The sequence below is a fragment of the Asterias amurensis genome, chromosome 1 (assembly GCF_032118995.1).
Source record: "Asterias amurensis chromosome 1, ASM3211899v1".
Taxonomy (NCBI): domain Eukaryota; kingdom Metazoa; phylum Echinodermata; class Asteroidea; order Forcipulatida; family Asteriidae; genus Asterias; species Asterias amurensis.
Window position 1 is genome coordinate 30970563 of NC_092648.1, and position 20066 is coordinate 30990628.

General features: G+C 37.3%; 1 protein-coding gene across 4 annotated transcripts in view; it reads right to left on the reverse strand.

The window, feature by feature from the left end:
- Positions 1-19231, reverse strand: part of LOC139936591 (uncharacterized) — a 43488-nt gene extending 24257 nt beyond the window's left edge. For 3 of the 4 annotated variants that reach the window (XM_071931448.1, XM_071931434.1, XM_071931456.1), the window contains exons 1-5: positions 18855-19231; positions 17539-17950; positions 16188-16281; positions 5335-5424; positions 2816-2892 (exon numbers count right to left, since the gene is read on the reverse strand). In XM_071931448.1, coding sequence (XP_071787549.1) covers positions 2816-2892; positions 5335-5424; positions 16188-16281; positions 17539-17651 — 374 coding nt within the window. In that variant the 5' untranslated portion in view covers positions 17652-17950; positions 18855-19231. The remainder of the gene's footprint in view (positions 1-2815; positions 2893-5334; positions 5425-16187; positions 16282-17538; positions 17951-18854) is intronic. The other variant, XM_071931441.1, reaches the window with a different exon arrangement.
- Between the last annotated feature and the right edge of the window lie 835 nt (positions 19232-20066).

The window sequence follows — 20066 nt, forward strand, 5'->3', positions numbered from 1 at the left end:
TTTTAGAAATTTTAGACTACATTATTGCAATCCAATGTTGTTAACCTAAAAAATTGCAGTCAAAGGTTGGAGTACTTTTATGAATGACACGACTGACTAGCCACAAAAAAAAAAACTCTAACAAGATTAGTTGGTTCGCCCAATGCTCAAACACTACACACACTCATAGATCTGCAACGCCCTGCACTCTCGCAGCTCACACCAAAGATTTCCGAAAGAAATGAATGGCTGATCAAGCAGGTGGTATTTTTTGAGCCTGGAAGAGTTTCAATTTTCAGCGTGTAATTTCTGGCACCCGCAACCGGGATTTTAGCTTAATGAGTCAAAGTTTCATACGGCTGAGGATCCAATATTAATATTGTTCACGAATGCATCAGGAGTAGAGAATATCACTTATGATTTTATCAATGTGCGTTAAAGGCAGTGGATACTCTTGGTAGTTGTCAAAGACTAGCCTTCACAGTCGGTGTATCTCAACATTGCATAAAATAACAAACCTGTGAAAATTTGAGCTTGCGAGATAATAATGAAAGAACAAACACCCCTGTCACACGAAGTTGTGTGCGTTTAGATGGTTGATTTCGAGGCCTCAAGTTCTAAATCTGAGGTCTCTAAATCAAATTCGTGGAAAATTACTTCTTTCTCGAAAACTATGGCACTTCAGAAGGAGCCGTTTCTCACAATGTTTTATACCATCAACCTCTCCCCATTACTCGTCACCAAGAAAGGTTTTATGCTGATAATTATTTTGAGTAATTACCAATAGTGTCCACTGCCTTTAAGCACCGTATACAGTGTATTCAGTACTTTCACAAGTCTTGTGAAAAGATTCTTACAGCCCCTAGCTAACAGGAGGCTAGCTGGTTAAGTGGTAAGACATATGCTCTAGCATGGCGACGTTTGTGGGTAAAGTTTCTGCCTAGAGTTTCAAATGGGGAAATTATCCATCCCTTCAAAGGCAAAGTTCAATGCCAGCTTTTCTCATTTTACTCTTTTTGCAGCGAAAGAGTGTCATGCACAATTTTTTTTTAGTTTAAGAGGCAATATCAATGAAACATATAGATATCTACAACGCTTGGAAAGAAACTGCAAACTGGTAGCAACTGTTTTGTTCTGTTATCTTAGACGTCAAATAAGAGATAAGATTTCTGATAAAAACATAAAAACAGCTCATTTTCATAATTAGTCACCTTTATGTATTCAAGGAACAATGAAGTGCTAAATGAAAGTACAAGGATATCAACGAATTGCTGTATTCCATATCGTTCCTTTCCCAGGTTTCTAGAAAGATTTCCTAGGTTTCTAGATAGATCATCTAAACACAGAGGCACATCCTCATTACTTCTGCTTGCGGACTAGGTTACACGCATACTGGAAGCTATGTATGCATGCAACACATAATGCACCGGTGAATGCACTTTCCACTACCGCATCTACCCTCACTTGGGCCTGAGTCAACAGAAAATATGCATTCCAAGCGATATTATTTATTTGGATCTGTACTTAGTCCAGTTCCGCAAATGTTTGATTTTGTATCATTCAATAACGCTTCAATCTGAACACATTTGAACATATTGCAAACAAACATAGGGCTGCTTTTTAAAGCAGGAATTTTTGATGACAATTTTCTGCAAAGGAAAAAGGAACAGGGTACCAGTCACAAATAGTACAAGTTACACTGTGTTTTGCCTGGTAAGCTTATTCTGAGAAGTACAGCTAGTTTTGCTTAGCTACATATTGTGCTGCAAGTTACGGTCATGGGTTGGTATATTGGCTCGAGAAATTAACAAACAGCAAAACTTACGTTGCGTGGTAAGAAATACTGCAGCTGTTGACAGTAACCTATTTTGAGAAAGGTTTCCCTTCAAGGGCCAGGGATACAGTTGGAACTTGCTGTCGATGGAGTTGACTTAAAGTTCTTGTGAAAATACCGTAACAAGTATTCGCATTGTATTAAACTGAAACTTTCACAAGTGACTTTATTGCATCTTTCTACATAACTATCCCTATAAATCAACACTAGGTTAAAAAAAAACAAAAAAACAATCGATAACCCTATACCTTTAAGGAACTTTATAGAATGGGGGCCTGGGTCAATTAAACGTGCAAATAGACGAGACAAACAGACAGCTGAAGATACCAAATACACCATGAACTACATGCCCTTATTAAAGGAACATTACAGAATTGTTTTTTTGCTAACAAAACAGTTGCTGGCAGTGTAAACGCTTTATGTAATCCATCATATACATAAACTGACAAACCTGGAGAAGTTTGAGATTGATCGACCATCTGGGTCACGAGAGTATAGTGAAAAACTGATAACAAATTTTGCATTGCATCGATACCAAAACAAAAATGGATAAAACACTCACTGAACAATAAACTCATTTGTTATCAAATATGACATTTCAGACAAAAATATTTCAAGGGATATTTTCTACTATCATCATCATTAGACCGTGAAAGTTTTATGTAAATCTGTTATCTTCGTGATTTTTGTCTCTTAACAACCCTGTAATGTTCCTTTGAAGCAAGTTCGTTTTGTAGCTATAAATGAAAACGTAGTTGTACTGTCGACCCAAAATGAACACTAAGACCCTGCCCGAATTAGCGGCTGTGACTTAATCATCAAACCAACACACATTGAATCTTGGAAGGCCCAAAGCAACATCCCAACGCAACAGCCACAGCCATTAGTCACTAATTCAGACACGGCCTCAGTTTCTGACTATATGTTGCTAATTTTTTGTTAAGATTGTAACTTCAACAATTTTGTCACGCCTGATTGGATGACATGGATTTATTTACTTACACTCTGCTTGACTTCTTCATTACTTCCATCCATTTCTCTCGCTCATTTTCTGAATCTGTGGAGATAAAGATGGGCCCCTGGAAGGACAGAAAAAAAATTCAGTTATGTCATTGACATGTGTCATTGACATTCAATTGTTTGACTGGGATCAGATTTTGTTTTGAGCTTGTGGCTCAAAGGTTTTTTTTTTAATTGTTTTAAATTGTCAGAAAAAAATATCTTAATTTTTTTTATCTCTTAAAGTGTGATGGCTCATTTTTACAACAAAAATTCAAGAAAACAAATAAAAAAACTAACAGTAGCTTTATACTCTTAAAAGCAGTTGCCTGAAAACAAATATTGAGCACCATTTTAGAGGAAAATATAATAAATAAACATGTATGTCTTAAAAGCACTGGACACTATTGGTTAATGTCAAAGACCAGTCTTCCCACTTGCTGTATCTCAACATATGCATAAAATAACAAAACTGTGAAAATTTGAGCTCGATTGGTCGTCGAAGTTGCGAGATAACTATGAAAGATAAAAACACCCTTGTCTCACGAAGTTGTGTGCTTTCATTTCCTTGATTTCGAGACCTCAAATTCTAAACTTGAGGTCTCGAAATCAAATTCGCACAACATTACTTCTTCCTCGAAAACTACGTTACTTCAGAGGGAGCCGTTTCTCACAATGTTTCATACTATCAACCTCTCCCCATTACTCGTTACCAATTAAGGTTTATGATGATAACTATTTTGAGTAATTACCAATAGGGTCCACTGCCTTTAAATGTTGAGATTTGAATCGGATGAACAAACACTATAACAAAAACTTAAAAAACTTATCCATGGCTTAGGAGTACCAATAAACCTATCAAATTAAGTCCAATTATACACTGTGCATTGTGTATACTTGAAGTAATGGTGACACACATGGCTAATTCTTGTTTACACTGACACATAAAATTGAATTTTTATGAATAGAGCGAACAAATGGCAAGGCATAAAAAGCCTTGTGGCTTATCCTGGACTTTGTGATGTTATTCAATTGGCAATTATTTGTGCCTATAAACTTATTTGTGAATTGCCTGTTCTTTTGAGAAATATTTGGGGAACATTATACTACAAAATATCAATACACGTGATTCACACACAACTCAGAGCTAATACATGTGATTTACGGAAATGGAGAAAGTTACAATTTCCACATTAAAGCATTATAAATGTAACTGATTTGAGATGTGCCAGAAGTTCATCAAAATCAAAAGTTTACACAAATCAGAAAGTGCAACTTCCTTAATAATGATTGTTCCATTGAGCTGTGTACAAATTAAGTCTGTTTTAAGTCCAGGCTCTGTGGCTCTATTGTAACAGGTCACATGGTCAATGCATGTACATAGTATGGCTGTGTCAGAATTGGCGGCTACAGCTACGGCTACAGCTAGATATCCGCGTCATCATGCGTTGAAGTATAGGACAACCTTGGCAACAGCCATAGCCGTAGGTGCAGACGCTAATTCAGATACGACCTATAAATATCAGCACCAAAGATTAAAACCCTTAGCATTGACACCTATCAGTGAAGTTAAATAAGTAATGTACATTTTTATTGCTTTATGACTTAATGACTGACTGTAACTGGGACAAGTGTTCTTATAAGGTTAGCTATCTCTTGATGTGAAGACATGAATGTAAACTTATGAGCAGTTTGTCCTACAATGTACATGTAATTTCTTAGCGACAAATTTGTGCCTAATTAAAGCTAATTCCGCTGGTTAATACAATTTATCCTTCTGCATGTTTGTACATGTGCTTCATATTCCCATTGTCCTTGATATTACAGAGCATATTTCACTTGTAGAGCTTTGGTTGGCGTGCACAACAATTAATTTGAAAATAATCACTGTTGGCGTAGAATTCCACAGTTATCATGGCCATATATCCGGCCTTGATTATGAAGCAAATTTAGGAAGCAGCAACTCAAGTGAACTTTGATATTAAAAAATAAATCTCTAAACTCTCACATTCAAACTTGACTTTTTAACATGTAGGCCTTATTTTCACTCTTTTCCATGACCCCTAATACTATAGATGACTGTTCAATACTCATATTGTACACATGTTGTAAAGAAACTGTAAAACACATATAATCTCAAAATAATAAACGTGCCTCCAGTGGCAGCTGATTTCGGTTGACAGCCCGAATTGGTTAAGAGTTGCTTTCACCTTGAAGTGGCCTTCCAGCTACTGTATGTGATGTAAGGCGATCTCTCATAATTCTTTCAAAACATTTGCATTAAGTTTCAGATTTATGTTCACTTCAGTCGTCAACAATTTGAGATTTTGGACAGCCCTTTTCCACAAATGTCACCAGTGAGTAGTGCGTGTGCTCAGACCTACGCTCGCAATACTGAGCATGTGCGCGCACACGCTCACAGCCGCAAAAAATAACCGTTATGTCTGCTGCTGCCAGCGTTACAAAAGTCTCCCATTATTTGTGGATCCTTCGGTGACTTTTGATTTGATTGTAACACCTACCTGTAGCTCGTCATGATCTATCTTTATTGCCCACATCTTGATTGGGTCAGTAGAGGGCGACACCAGAGCTCCGCCCAATGGAATAACACCCTACAAAGGGAACAAGAAAAAATAATTATGTTAACAGTAACATTCTAAAAACTGAAAACTCTTACACATAGTTACTTGTGCACGTTTGTTGTGTTGTCATTTAGCCTTCGTGAAAGACTCTGCTAGGGTCGAAACGTCAGGCCATTAACTATTTTTTTGCATTTATACCATTCACCTTTAGGTTGGTAAGCAGTTTGCAACAGCTAATTCTATTTTCTCAAATGTAAAAACTATGCAGGAAAACAAATTCTGGAAAAGGCAATGTTGTTTAAATCTTAAAAGATTTAGTTGGTGTAATTTAAGCATCAGGGATAAGAACAATTTTGTGTGTGATACGGTAGAAGACCGTTATCATTTCTGTCAGATTCCCTGTATACACAATGACACTCATGCTTATTCTTTAGGTTATAAGAGGGACCAGACCAATTTTCCTTCCAGGGGCCAATTTCATAGAGCTGCTTAAGCAAAATAATTGCTTAAGCACAAAAATAGCTCACACATTTTACACATGTTACTGGCCAAAATTTCATGCCACATACATTGCTTGTGACTGGTATTTAGCTGTTGTTTACTTAGCGTAACAATTGAGTGGAGCCTTGGCCGGTAATCTGGTTTTACTAAGCAATGATTTTTTTGCTTAAGCAAAATTTTATGCTTAAGCAGCACTATGAAATTGGGCCCTGCCTACACTAGTTTCAATGGAAGGCAAAACAAAGAGACTACTCAATGATAAAAGTCATTTGTAGAGCTTTAAAGGATTCCATCTGGGCGCTAAATACCAGGCATGCTCGGATTGTCCAGTGGACAAGCGGTAAGACATCTGTTCTAGAATGCAAGGGTCGTGGGTTCGAATCCTAAAAGGGCAGATTATTTTTTTCCTGGCAGACTTTAAAATAACAACTAAAATGGTAGTCAAAAGTTTAAACTGTTGACTGCCTTTTATTTTTTTTTAAGTATTTTAATACATCAATTTTAAGGGGACTCTCTGTCTGTTCCATAAATGGTCTGAAAATGCCACCATTAAGTCAGGAAAAAAAGATAATAACAATACAGCCTGAAAAAAGATGTTGACAATTAGTAGGGAGAACGCCAACATATACACAGAGTTTTAATGATCACAATTTGTGGATCTTATTTTTAAACTTCTCATGATTTTACTCTTCCTGGTTTCATGTTATAGTTTTTCTTATTGTAAAGCGCCTGGGAGCATTTTTACCGCAGCAACCAAGACTTCTGGCCTTTATACAAAAAAGAGGACCTGACTACTTCTCGTTTCAGCCTTCCTTTGGACGCATCCATGTTGATTTTAAACAGGGGTTAATAAACAATGTTACAATATGGCTGGCAGCATCATGCGAATGGACTCCTGCCAACATAAACTGAAGTGTATTTTTTATAAAGCTTGTCGGTTGAGGAAATCTGATATTCAAACAGGGCCATGGACTAGGAAGGAACTGTTGGTTGAACCATTGGGTTTGTGCTTACAATGTATGTGTGCACATTTGTAACATTTGTAATTCACAATTTACTTACGATCAGCCTTGCACTTTGTTCAACTATTGGGGGAGGGGGCTAAATAATGAGTTATATAATGATTTAATGTACAGGAACAAAATATCAGATTTATTTACTTAAATGCTTTGATAAGTAATGTACACAGATTTAAATCTATGTATCCTGATGTATTGTCATGTGCTTGATATGGTTGATATTGTGAACAGGATATGAACTTTATTAGTTATCACACAAACATGAGTGGAATACAGAAAACTATATGGTGCTTCTGCATCCCAAATCCAATGAAGGTTTAAAGAGGCATTATATTTGTCTGTATTCCATGAACACCTGTAGGATAATGAATTTATTTTTAAGCAAACTTGAAATAATGCAATACGCGGCGGTAAAACACTTTTTTTGTTAAAAGCACGTTGTCCCAATTAGTGTTAGTATTACTATCTGATAAAGTAACCAGCAAATGTTGTCAAAGAAGTCTCAGTTCTAGGTCTGGGGGGAAGGGGAACCTACACAAGCAGGAAAAGACTGAAAATCCAATCCGCATGCAAGGCTTTTTAGTTGTGGTCCAAAGTGGGATTCAAACCCAGGTCCACAGGGGTGAAAGGCACCTGGGGTAAGATTCAAACCCAAGTCAAGAGAGGTGAAAGGCAGGGTAAGATACACCTAAAGCCACCTGATAATGCCCTCCACCGCAGATAAAGTTTGTGGTTGCTTAACTTCTATGTTGTTCACTTTCCTGCACCTGTAACTCCTGTGAAAAAAACAACTAATAAAAGTTGAATGGGCACCTAGTCCAATATGCTTTCTCAATTATTTACTATTGGAAATCCATTGACTGCATGCACCCCAAGGTCTGTTGATATGACACTGCTTCAGGCCGTGCCTGATGTGCACACTACAATACCTGCGTTTCTCACAGTAGTGATCATTTTGAAAGCTGTCCCAGTAATTGTCAATACTTTAACTTGAAGCTTTAACTTGACCCTTAACTTGATTCAGAACTTCCTGGGATTACAGTTGAGTGGGCATGCATGCATGCAATGTACTTTAACCATGCTTTAGCACAGTTCAGCCCAAGGTTTTTATTAAAGGTAGGATCATAGATTGGGGGTTTCTCAACGTAATGCTGATTTATAGGCAATGTTATTGAGAAAGATACAATAAAAGTCACATGTGAACGTTTCAGCCAAATACTTGTTGAGAAAATAGCCACAAATCTCTGTATTTTTATCAAGAACATTGAATCCTTCCATGGCAAGGTGACAGCGAGTACCAACAGCATTTCTGGCTGCAGCATTTGCGAATGGACACCAACCCTATTCACGAATTGTTTCTCAGGTTAAAATATTTTTTGGGGTGGAAAATTTTCCAAGCCATATAACTTCAAAGGTAATCCTTTCTCAAAATAATGCTGTCAACAGCTGCAGTGTTCTTACCAAGTAACTTTTTATGGTCATTATTTTTTTTAGTATTACCATATGGTGATTATTTTTCTTGTATTACCAATCTTGTATTACTCAACCTTAAAATTGAAATAATAAACACTAACAAATTGTGGAATGGATTGTTTCATCCAGAAAGGATTTTAAAAAGATGTACAGTATGTGTAGTCTACATGTATATCACTCCGTTAAAAAAAATCACTTGGTTCAAGTAAATCATTTGTTTCCCTGTTTCAGGATTTACCAGAGTATGTTTGTTTAATTAAATTAGTTTGACAACATCCTTCAACAAGCATTTGAGTCTGAAAATTAACAGGAACACAACATACATCCTTACGCTCTCCTCGTAGCTTCCAACACAGGGACATTTTTTAACCATGTAGATAATTGGACATTTTAATTTCAAAATAACGAGGGAAAAGATTCCATAATCAAGGAGATATTCAAAATTTGTTCATTGGGACATAAAAAGACATACATATATATTAAGGGAACTTTCTGAAGAATCAGGGAGAGTTGGTAGCCCTGGCGGCCTTACACTTTCGTATTGTACATGTACTACAGTGACATCCTGGATATCAGGGTACAAATGACGGATTTGTAAAGAATATATGACGACCAAAACCCACCGCAGAAAAATGTATGCCACCACAGAATGTGAATCTGTTGAAATTAGTGGCGTGTTGCACACGGGTAAGATTTGAGTTCTGAAGCTTTGACAATTTTCCACCCAAGAAACAGGTCTTAATAGTTAGGACTCTATCTGAGTACAGAGAAAGAGTCCTATAGGGCAAGGGGAGTTGGCAGCTCTGCAGTCTATGTACTTCTTAAAGGCAGTGGATACTAATTGGTAACTACTAAATATAACTATATGAATAAAACCTTACTAGGTAACGAGTAATGGGGAGAGGTTGATAGTATACAAATATTGACTGCTTCGAGTGCTATGGTTAAAACTATGACTCCCGAGGTGATCCCCTGAGCGTTCTATTTTCCCGAGGCGAAGCCTCGGGAAAATAGAACGCTATGGGGATCACCGAGGGAGTCATCGTTTTAACCATTGCACGAGTAAAAGCAGTCAATATTTGTTTTATAACACCCCAAACATTTCTTAATACTGTAAAATTATTATTAAGTTACAGACCTGCATGCTACAATCCACGGACGACGCGAATATAGACTGAAAAAAAACTTTTACTGTGCTGCATGTAGTGTCGTGCAATCCGAAATGGTTACAGACTATTAATTTATCATCCTCTACACGCAACGGGCGTCTGGGTAATGCACGCCATGTGCTAGTCTTCGGACTAGCGCTTGGCAAACCGACGCACTATCACACAGTCGTTGTCTAGCAAAACTAAGACATGTCATGTGACGCGCTCTAAACCAATGAGCAGGGAGAATACTTGTAAGGGGTGTTATAATATAAAACATTATGAGAAGCGACTCCCTCTGAAGTGACATAGTTTTTGAAAATGAAGTAATTTTTCCACAAATTTGATTTTGAGACCTCAGAATTAGGTTTTGAGGGCTCGAAATCAAGCATCTAAAAGCACACAACTTCATGTAACAAGGGTGTTTTGTTTTTCATTATTACCTCCCAACTTCAACGACCAACTGAGCTCAAATTTTCGCAGGCATGTTATTTTCTACATACATGTATGTTGAAATACAACAAGTGAGAAGACTGGTCTTTGACAATTACCAATAGTCTCCAGTGTCCTTAACTTACATTTGTTTCTAACATACTTTTTCTGTTCCTTTCTTTTGAACTGTTTATTTGTATCATGAGCGAGCGCCATGAGCGCCTTTTTGTGGCGGATAACGGCGCTATATAAGTACATGATTTGACAGCATACAAACAATGTTATGATTCTATGTTACATAGATGAGATGCAGTTGTTTCTCTAATTTCTCTAATCTAATTTCAACTCCCTAATTAGTACATCTTTCGTAGTGCCCAGCTTTATGGAGCTGTACAAATGTGCAGGATACCAGTAACCAAACCATGGTAAGCTATAAGTGTGATTCAAAAACAAACTGTAATGGCTGTAGCTTCGACACAATGAAAGAGTGCTTTTAAAAAAAGTATGACTCCACAATCCACAAGTGGGTTCTTTTGGCGCTGAATGGGATCTGATGCTCTCAACATAAACTTTAAAACCAAGAGAATTGGCAGAGTTTCATTAAATCAAGTGTATGAAAGGGAGATTACCAACATGTCGATTCCATTCATGCTCGTCTATCATTATATTATAGAGTGTGCATGAACTCAATACGGTAGTTACTGAACTTCTGTTATGAACATATTTTGGTTTCAATGCCATTCTGGAGTCCAAATAAAAGATGTTTTGCAACAGAGCGTTCCTTGACAGGTTCACGGCACTCGTTCAATACCACATTAGTCATGGAGTAAAAGACACAGAAGTATTCTGAGGATTAGGAAAAAGTGCAAATCCCATGGTTTCCAATAAATAATGAACATTACATGTGCTAGCATTCTAACTGGAACATGACGCAGAGTCTAAGAATATACTCGGTCGTTTCCTGTACAGATCTGTGTAATAGGCTATAAGTTATAATAAGAAAACCAACTTTTGTTTTGAGTCAACTCCAAAGATTCTCTTTTAAAGGGAGACAGGATTGTATATAGAAAAAAAAGCTAATAAATCATTCAGAAATCACATCCTTCCCATTTTCTATGCTTCATTGATACCACTCCAGCTGAGGGGCTGGCATTGATGAAGTACATGTACATGTATAGGCTTTGAGGCCCTGCATGGTGAGGTATCAACATGTAATGTTTATCGGTTTGAAGTAACACTATGTGTAAATTTGTTCTCTGAGAACTTATCTTACAATTTATTCTACCGCTGCGGAGTAGATTACGCTAAATGTTGATGTAGACCTAAAAGGTAATTGGTTTTTTTAAATGTTTTGAAAAAGAAAACACTGCAGCCTCTTCCGTCACCCAATTGCATCCTAAGAACCACCCCAACTCATTTTAGAGATTATCATCACATGGTGTTACTGCAAACCTTTCTATATCGTATTTCAACCATGCAACCTACGAGTTCATTCAACTACATATTTCTATATCCATTTTATAAACAAAAAACATCCCTTCACAACAACCCACAACCTGTGCATCAGCGGTATGGTTCTATGAGTACAGTCAACAGAATACTTGTCAAACTGCACCCACCTCCGCAACCTCCACTCTCTTTGTATTGAGTGAAACCAGCGCAAACAGATCCGCTTGTCAAAATAAAGAACTTCCTTCTCCGAGGAGGAAGAGTGGGAAATTACACACTTCTTTGAAATGTCACTGTATTCATAGGTCCATTGCTAGCACGGCAGGTGTCCTCAAAGGTGAATCACAGTTAAGTGTGACTTATATATTCCTGGACAACACAAAGAATATATGAAGGAAGCGTTACCCTTTGGTAAACTGTTTGGAAAATAGGATCCAGAATTTACATACTGCAATCAAAAGAGTATGCACACAGAAATCCACCCATCCAAAGTTAAACCAAACTTATGCTTAAAAAATAAAGAACCATTCACCATTGGATAACACAATGGAACTTTAGGCATTCTGTCTTGACATTACAATGGGGTCAGGGATAGGCTTTGCTTGATACGGAAAAGTTACTACTCGATGTCACTCTTAGTTCCAACACCAGGATTCAACCTTAGTGCACTCGCCTACAGATTAAACTTAAATTGAGGCCGTTTTCGACCAGTCCTGTGTGCTGGGCATACACATTTGCGTGTGTTAATTGTTTTGCGATCATATTACCTCTAAGATGAGAACTGAATTTCAGATTCCTGGCTTTCTCTTTAGGTCTCCTCCTCTCATAAATTAGCAATGTCGTGCAATACAAGATTACCAAGAAGTTTCTACAAAATCTTTATCTTTCAATTTCATTAAGTCAAGTGAAACTCTATTATTGTTTATGTATCACCGTGTATAACCCATGTATCCTGCGGGTATCCCCATGCACAAGCTAGTGTATCGGAATCACATGACGATAAGCACAAATTTCATCCGATAAGGAAACAATTGTATTGATTTATATTCTATTTTATAATTTCACAACAAAATAATGGGCCAGATTGCACAGTACAGGTAGGGCTTTTAAAACCAAGGTTAGCACCAGGTATAAAACATTTGAAAGATCTTGTTTCAATTCCGTATGCTTCGGCCAAACTTCCAAAATTTGGGTCCAGAATGCCCCCTCTCCCCCCCCCCCCCCCTCCCCCACACATTTAAAAAAAAACCTGGGGAGAACCCATCCTTAAAATGTACACAATATTGTATACATTTTTAGAGAGTTGAAAAACTCCATCAGGTTTTAGGAAACAATGAAAGATGCACACGATTAATTGTACTTGCTTTGGACAGATTGGTACGTTATATCCCATAAAAAAATCAGTCTACCAGAACTGTCATCCTGTGGCTCTTTCAAGTAGCTCTCTCACTTACAAATTAATCACCTAGAGACACTTTGCGAAACCGGCCTCAGTATCATAGATCTTTGTTAAATGTACATGTATGCGGTTGTTCAAATTCTACGTATCATTCTGCAATCAGCCGTGAAATTAGTTGCTATTACTTATGATTTTAGGGGAATATCATTACCACAAACAGCTTGTCAGTTTTTCTTTAAAATTGTTATCTTATCACTATTATTTCATATCTTATCAGACCTGGGAGCTCTTATTGACTCTTGTTTAATAACAGTTGGTAATCGGTTTTTATAGTAAATAACTTCAATCCATTTTTTTGGTGAAAAACAAACGATAGCCAAGTCAAGTGGCTTAAAATAATCTGTCAATCTCTCTGAAAAAGCATTTATAAGCAATCGGCCTCAACTCTTTCAGTGCCCACTTTTTGTTTGCGTTTTTTTAAAACCTAAAGTCGTCAACTTTTAGAGGATCTTTCAAATTCTGTATTTCAAACAAATAAACAAATAAGTATTTCTAACCAAACAAAAATGCGTCTTGCTGACTTTTGTTGCCTTGGTACATCGAAGTCTGCAATATTTATTCTTGAGTAATAATGCCCTCTTGTGATAACATATATTATGGGTTGTGTGTACGCTTTCTGAGTACATAAAAAGATTGTACATGATTTACAGTAATGGCGCTTTCAGAATACATAAAATAGATAGTACATGTACATTATGACCTTGGCACTGAAAGAGTTAATTAGCCAAAGAAACTACAGACCTTGGTGAACAGAGTTACAATACACCGTAACCGCCATTCATCAGAAGAAAAGCAGATAATTTCATTCCACTTTTGTGAGTCCATATATTTCCCAGTTGCTCACAGATGAGCAATACCGGTAGTTCATTGCTATGCTTATAGTATGCGCTTACATGTTATAGCCAGTATTCTGTGTTTATTATAACACCCCTTACAAATATTCTGCCTTTTCATTGGTTTAGAGCGCGTCACATGACATGTCTTAGTTTTACTAGAAACGGCGGCCGTGTGATAGTGCATCGTTTGCGGTGTGATAGTCCGACGACTGCGTGCAGTACCCAGACATCTTTTTACCCACCTCGAACCCAATCAGTTATGCATCTATGTATCTGAAACGCGCGTAAGAACGTTACGTGTACGAGGATGATAAATAGTCTGTTGGGGTGTTATAAAACAAACATTGACTGCTTTTACTCGTGCTATGGTTAAAACTCCGACTCCCTCGGTGATCCCCGGACCGTTCCAAAATAGAACGCTCTGGGTTGACCTTGGGAGTCATAGTTTTAACCATAGCACTCGAAGGAAAGAATGCTTAGAACACTTATTGAGCCACTAGATTCCCTGCTAATACAGTAAGCGCACTGTGTTTGCATACTTCACAGTAAGCAGAACCAGGAACTAGGACCAAGTTACACAATCAGCAACCCCATCAAGTACTGTTGTCATTTTGGGGCCTTTGAAGCTTCTGCTTCTCATTTATAAGATTGATAATTTTGTTGGCGAGGAGTTCTTGAGATCAACGATGTCTCTTTCCACACAATACGTGTAGGTCTACAGCCAGCCTTTGTCTTTCCTACAGTTATTTTCATGGAAAACAAGCCAGTAAGTGTGTCTGACCTGGTTATATGTAAGGAACTCCTTGTGTGGGCCATGTTTCCCTCCATCCTACAATCCTTCTTTCAGCCATGAGATTTTTTTATCTTAAATATTTTCTTCTAAATCCCCTTACCAAGAGTGGCTTTTAACCTTTTTTGGAGCTATGACAAAAAATTCATAAATATTTTCATTTTGTAATGACAACAAATCCCCTACTCCAGGTGTAGCTTTCTCAGCTATTAGTATTATCTATAAATATCTCATGTTATTTGGTAATATTATACTAGCACCGAGGCAGTGAGTCTGTGTAATACAGTACACAGACAACCAGTAGCAACGACCTCACTTGACCTCACTCATAAGGATCACTCGGAGCCAAGACAGGCTCATCATACTTTATGAAAATGTGAAGTAAATTAGATGTCACAATGATGACAAAAATTTGTAACAAACAGTTAGCTCATGTTTGAAATGTACTAAACTAAGGCAAACAATTCACTCTGATCATAGAGTTGGGATGTTTTGCTTTCGCTTACCAGTGAGTTCATGCAAGGTCGCGGCTACTAGTAACCATCTAGAGTCTACTGTAATACAAAACCCCCAACTCCCTAAAACATACCGTGCACTATTATGTGAACATTTCTTTGTTATGGTTTACACAATGCGCTAAGCATTGACTTTGTAAACTGCAATGCGACTTAAATGTGACATTTGCGGATGATGTCCGTTCACAAGGATTATGGGTTTTAGACGGTGATTATGTAAGTAACGCATCTAGACTTGTTTCCCGTACTATAACATGATTCATCTCCTAACTAAGATACCGTAAGCTGTATTATCCCTTCCTTGGGCCATTGAAAGACTTTGCTGCTGATATTACAATTAAACCTTAATTGTTATATCATGAAGTATACAAAGTTTTGTGCACAGCTGTACCTCTATTGCTGCTTATAGCAATTCAACACCACACTCCAATCCCCTAAGAAAACAAAATCTAAAATTAAAAAAGAACATTTTTTTATAATTGTGTTCAAGCAAATCTACATAAGAAGTTATGAGAAACTACACAAAGTATTTGATTGGCCCTACTGATGAGAAACTACACTAAGTATTGAATGGCCCTACTGAGTGAAACACAAGGACTCAAGCAGTATTTTTAGAAAGTTATTACTCTTGAGGTATTTCACTTGGTTCAGAAATGGACTTTGGTCAAAGGCGATTTTAATTAGGCATTTCAGCAGTACTAAGGCAACCAAATGATATCGACTTATCTGACACAATTTTAGATTTCCTGCAAAATTTTGTACAAAAAGATTTTTAGGCTTGCTAAAACTTGTTTGATCATAAAAAGCTCTTGGGTGATCAGGGGCCGATTTCACAAAGCAATACAATTCATTGCAAGACAATTTTTCAGTATCACCATAGTGATTTGTATTGTGACATCACACTTTACTTAGCAACTACGATTGATTTGCATTTACGATCAATCTTAGATCTTTGTGAAATCGGCATCAGAACTAACTGGCAAAAACTAACATAATTCTTCAAGCAAAAACTCAATCAAGCATTTTGAAGTAGAACCATGGAAATCCTTGCATGCTGAAGATGTTTTACCCTGTGGGAAACAAATTTTGATCTCTCTGCAACAAAAGCATCATTGAAAAATAACCCCAAACCCTCAAGTTACAGAGTGTTAAATGCAACAAAGGTACTTACCTTGGGATGCATGTTGAAGTATCGTTTACGATCAAAGTCTTTCTTTTCATTCTCAGCATAGTAAAGAAGGTAGCCCTCTTTGATAACAAAGAACCTGGAGGTCAAATTAGACGGTGACTGGCATAATTAGCAAGAGATAAAAAAAGTACAAAAAATAACATTAATATAAACTAGAGTAATGGAGCACCGAAAGAGTTGTGCTTCAAAAAAGGGAATAAAAGAGTGGCGACGAGGTCTGAAACAGCCGTTTAACGGAACACGTTGCCTTGGATCGGTTGAGTTGGTCTTTGAACTGCATTTCAAACCGTTTGTAGTGCAATGCAAATGGTTAGATAGATAATTTAAAAGTAGAATATAATGATCCACACGAACATGCCTCGAAATTGCACAGTTTTCCTCATACGTCGCGAAGAAACACAATAGTCCATTCGGTGGAGTCAAAATTTGGACTCCATAAAATGGCCGAATGTGTTAGTTCCCGACGTAAAAGGAAAAACGTGCAATTTAGAGTGATACTTGTGTGGATCAAAATATTCTACTTTTAAATTATCTATCTATAACCATGCATTTGATAACAAACAGTTTCAAACGCTTTTCAAAGACCAAATCGACCGATCCCAGGCATCGTATTTCTAATATCGGCAAGGCTGTGGCTTTGTGAGAGAGTTCACTATTTCAATATTATCTCGCGACTTCCGACGACCAATTGAGCTCAAGTTTCCACATGTTTGTTCATTTATGCATATCTTGAGGTACACCAAGTGCGAAGACTGGTCTTTGACAATTACCAATAGTGTCCAGTGTCTTTAATACATATGGGCTAGTGAAACAAATTGCAGACCACCCAAAATTGTGGTTGACTAGTCCTGCTGGCAAATGAGAACAGAGCGTAAGGGAAACCCCTGATTTGCGAGTAAGATTTGAATAATGTCTGGTACAATGACTTACTTTGTCACAAGTAACTACTTGAGTTTGAATTCCCCAGACTAAAGAGACAGTTTATTTGGTTGCTATGTCACATGATTTCAGGCAAGCTTTTACAAAGTTTACATTTAAGAGTCGACAAACGCTACACAATTTTTTTATGGATGTGTATGGCACAATGGTACAAGGGTTTGCTCATCTGGAGGTTGCTATACAAAAGCTTGCCCGGAAAGATGTGGCACAGCAACTGTCTCTGTAGTCAGAGGAATTTAGAAGTTTTAAAGCAGTTTACCTTGTGACTAAGCAAATCATAGTATCAGACATGATTTAAATCTAACTTATTCAACCTCTTTTTCCACCAGGCTTAGTTTTATTATCAATCGACAGAATATTTTGAAAACCATCTAGGAATTTGATTCAAACATACCTTTTTTGCCATTTTCCAGAATTACTCGGTGTTCCAAAAGGTTTCTTCCACAGTGTTCCCCAAAGCTGAACCTTCGACAGCAAGAGGTCTTCTATAATATCCGTCATTTTCATCAAAAAAATGTTGTATAATATTTTCTACAATGTACTCCTCTTCAATTAGCTTGGAGGGAATATTCTTACGATCACTCAATTCTCTCCATTTCTTCTCCAAGATATTTCAGGATGGTGAAGAAACAGCGACAAAGAAGAAACCTAGTAATTTACTGTCAATCTCCTCCAAAAGAATCTGCCAAACTCTACAACCGGTATTCTGTTCGCTTCTTGAAACATTTGCAAATATCCAATGACTTGATGGTTTCCTTTTGAAGGGCAAGGCGTCTCAACTCAAATATCCACTTTTGGTTTTGATGCTGCAAGGATAACGGATTGACAAATTCTGGTTAAATTGTTTTGAAAACCCACTAAAAATTAGTGTCATAGTTTTGTAATCAGCGTTCAACAATGAAAACAATGTAGGAAGATTACAGACAAGGGAGAAAGCCATGTACTTGTACTTGATAATGTACATGCACCAAAAAAAAACAGCCAAATGCTTGGAGTTTTTTTGAGTTACTTTGTAATTCTGGGTTTTTACAGTGATTTACAGCTTATTATATGGGTTAAAACATCTTACAAAACAACAAAGTTTGTCACGTTTCGTGTGGAAGTAGGGGCTACTACCAAGCAGAGGGAGTCCAGCGTACTTGGCATTTGTGTAGTACTTGTGGGGCTAGTGTACAAGGTGAAAGATGACGCACCCAACCGTAATTGTTTACTGGTTATGACTAAAACAAGAACTTATTTAGGCAAAAACATTGTTTTAATTTTTAAGTCATAATGAATGAAATAGTGAGAGAGGACTTGGCATATTTTCCTATTAACATTCTACATGTTACACTCGAGTACAGATGAATGAGGATAGCATTTAAAAATAAAAACTAATTTGGCAACAGTTCATGTTCAGTGTACAGTTTGGTTTTATTTCACAATGCCGTGTCTAACCTCTTGTTGATGAATGTTGGTTTTACTTTTATTTCATTTTAAAAATCAAACTCCAGCAACTAGTGTAGGCCTTCAATCTAATTTCTAATTTATATTCCAGTTACACAGAACAGGGAGGTAGAATTAGATTAGCAAACACGTCAATTATTTACCTTTCTAACAAATTAATAAGGCAAGAAGAATATTGACACTCTGGACAGTGAAATAGAGGAGGTCGAATACGGCAAGGCAAGACTAACACAAGATCTGGCAGTGAAATTTTTGAATACTTACCACAGGTCGTTGAATCTACAAACAAATCACTGCAGAGATGAAACTGAAATTGCTTTCATTTCTGATATGGACTATGGATGGACGACTGCGCGCTGACATTGTTGTTGTCATATCACCAGTGCAGTAGGCAACTGCATATCACAGACTTGGTGAAAAGTAATTGTTGTCTTTGAAAAGTCACACAAGTGGTCGACCGTAAAAAATCGGCTTCTCAAAACACACAAATTATTCCTAAGAGTACTCACAGGCAGTTACACGATACCTAATTATCCTGCTGTTGATAAATAGACGTAAGGAAGACATCAAAATGTTTTCGTTGTTGTTGACGATTGCAGACGGAGGAGATGTCCTCTTGTTTTGCGTGTTCGTGCTGTGTGGTGCAGTAGAATAGCCATTCAATTACATTAGTTTACTTCCGGGAGACAAGCAGTTTGTGTGTTGTATACCGACGGCTGATTACTGTTCAAAAGTTTTGTCACCAAGAAGTAAATTTGTCCCTTGCTCTATGATTTATTTATCGTATACATAAAATAAGTACGCTACTACTTTTTCATTTCATTGAACAAGAATATTTTCCTTTAAACATTTTAAAAACTGCATGTCAAAGTTTCATTTGACTGAATGTTTTATGAAAATAATAGACTTCCTAAAACAGCCGTTAGCAAAAGCACAAGAGGGCGTTAGCACATAATTTACGACACCAAAACTGCCATAGGTGAATCCAAGCGCAACTTTGCCGAGAGTGGTCCCAAAAAGTGGCAGAGCAGGATTTTATGAAGTCTGATTCCCAAGTTGAAAATTTTCAGTAATGCTATTGTTGTTGTTTTAAAATAAGTTTATCACGCCGTGGTGCGGGTTCAAGGCGCGCTTTAGTACTGTGCAATCTAAACTATTTCAGAAGAGTTTTACAGATAACTTTTTTTCCGTATTAACAGTCAGTAAGTAAAATGAATTTATAACTACAAAATAAAAAGTAAAACCAACCATTTTGTCCAAGTATGTGGAAATAAGGGAGGGGCGCCACCGGCTGCGCCAACCTCGCGCCACTGGTAACTCATATGGCGCAACACACAGCAAGTTTCTTAAAGGAACACGTTGCCTTGGATCGGTCGAGTTCGTCCATGAAAAGCGTTTGTTATAAAATGCACATGGGTAGAAAGATGTTGTAAAAGTAGAATACAATGATCCACACAAACATGCCTCGAAATTGCA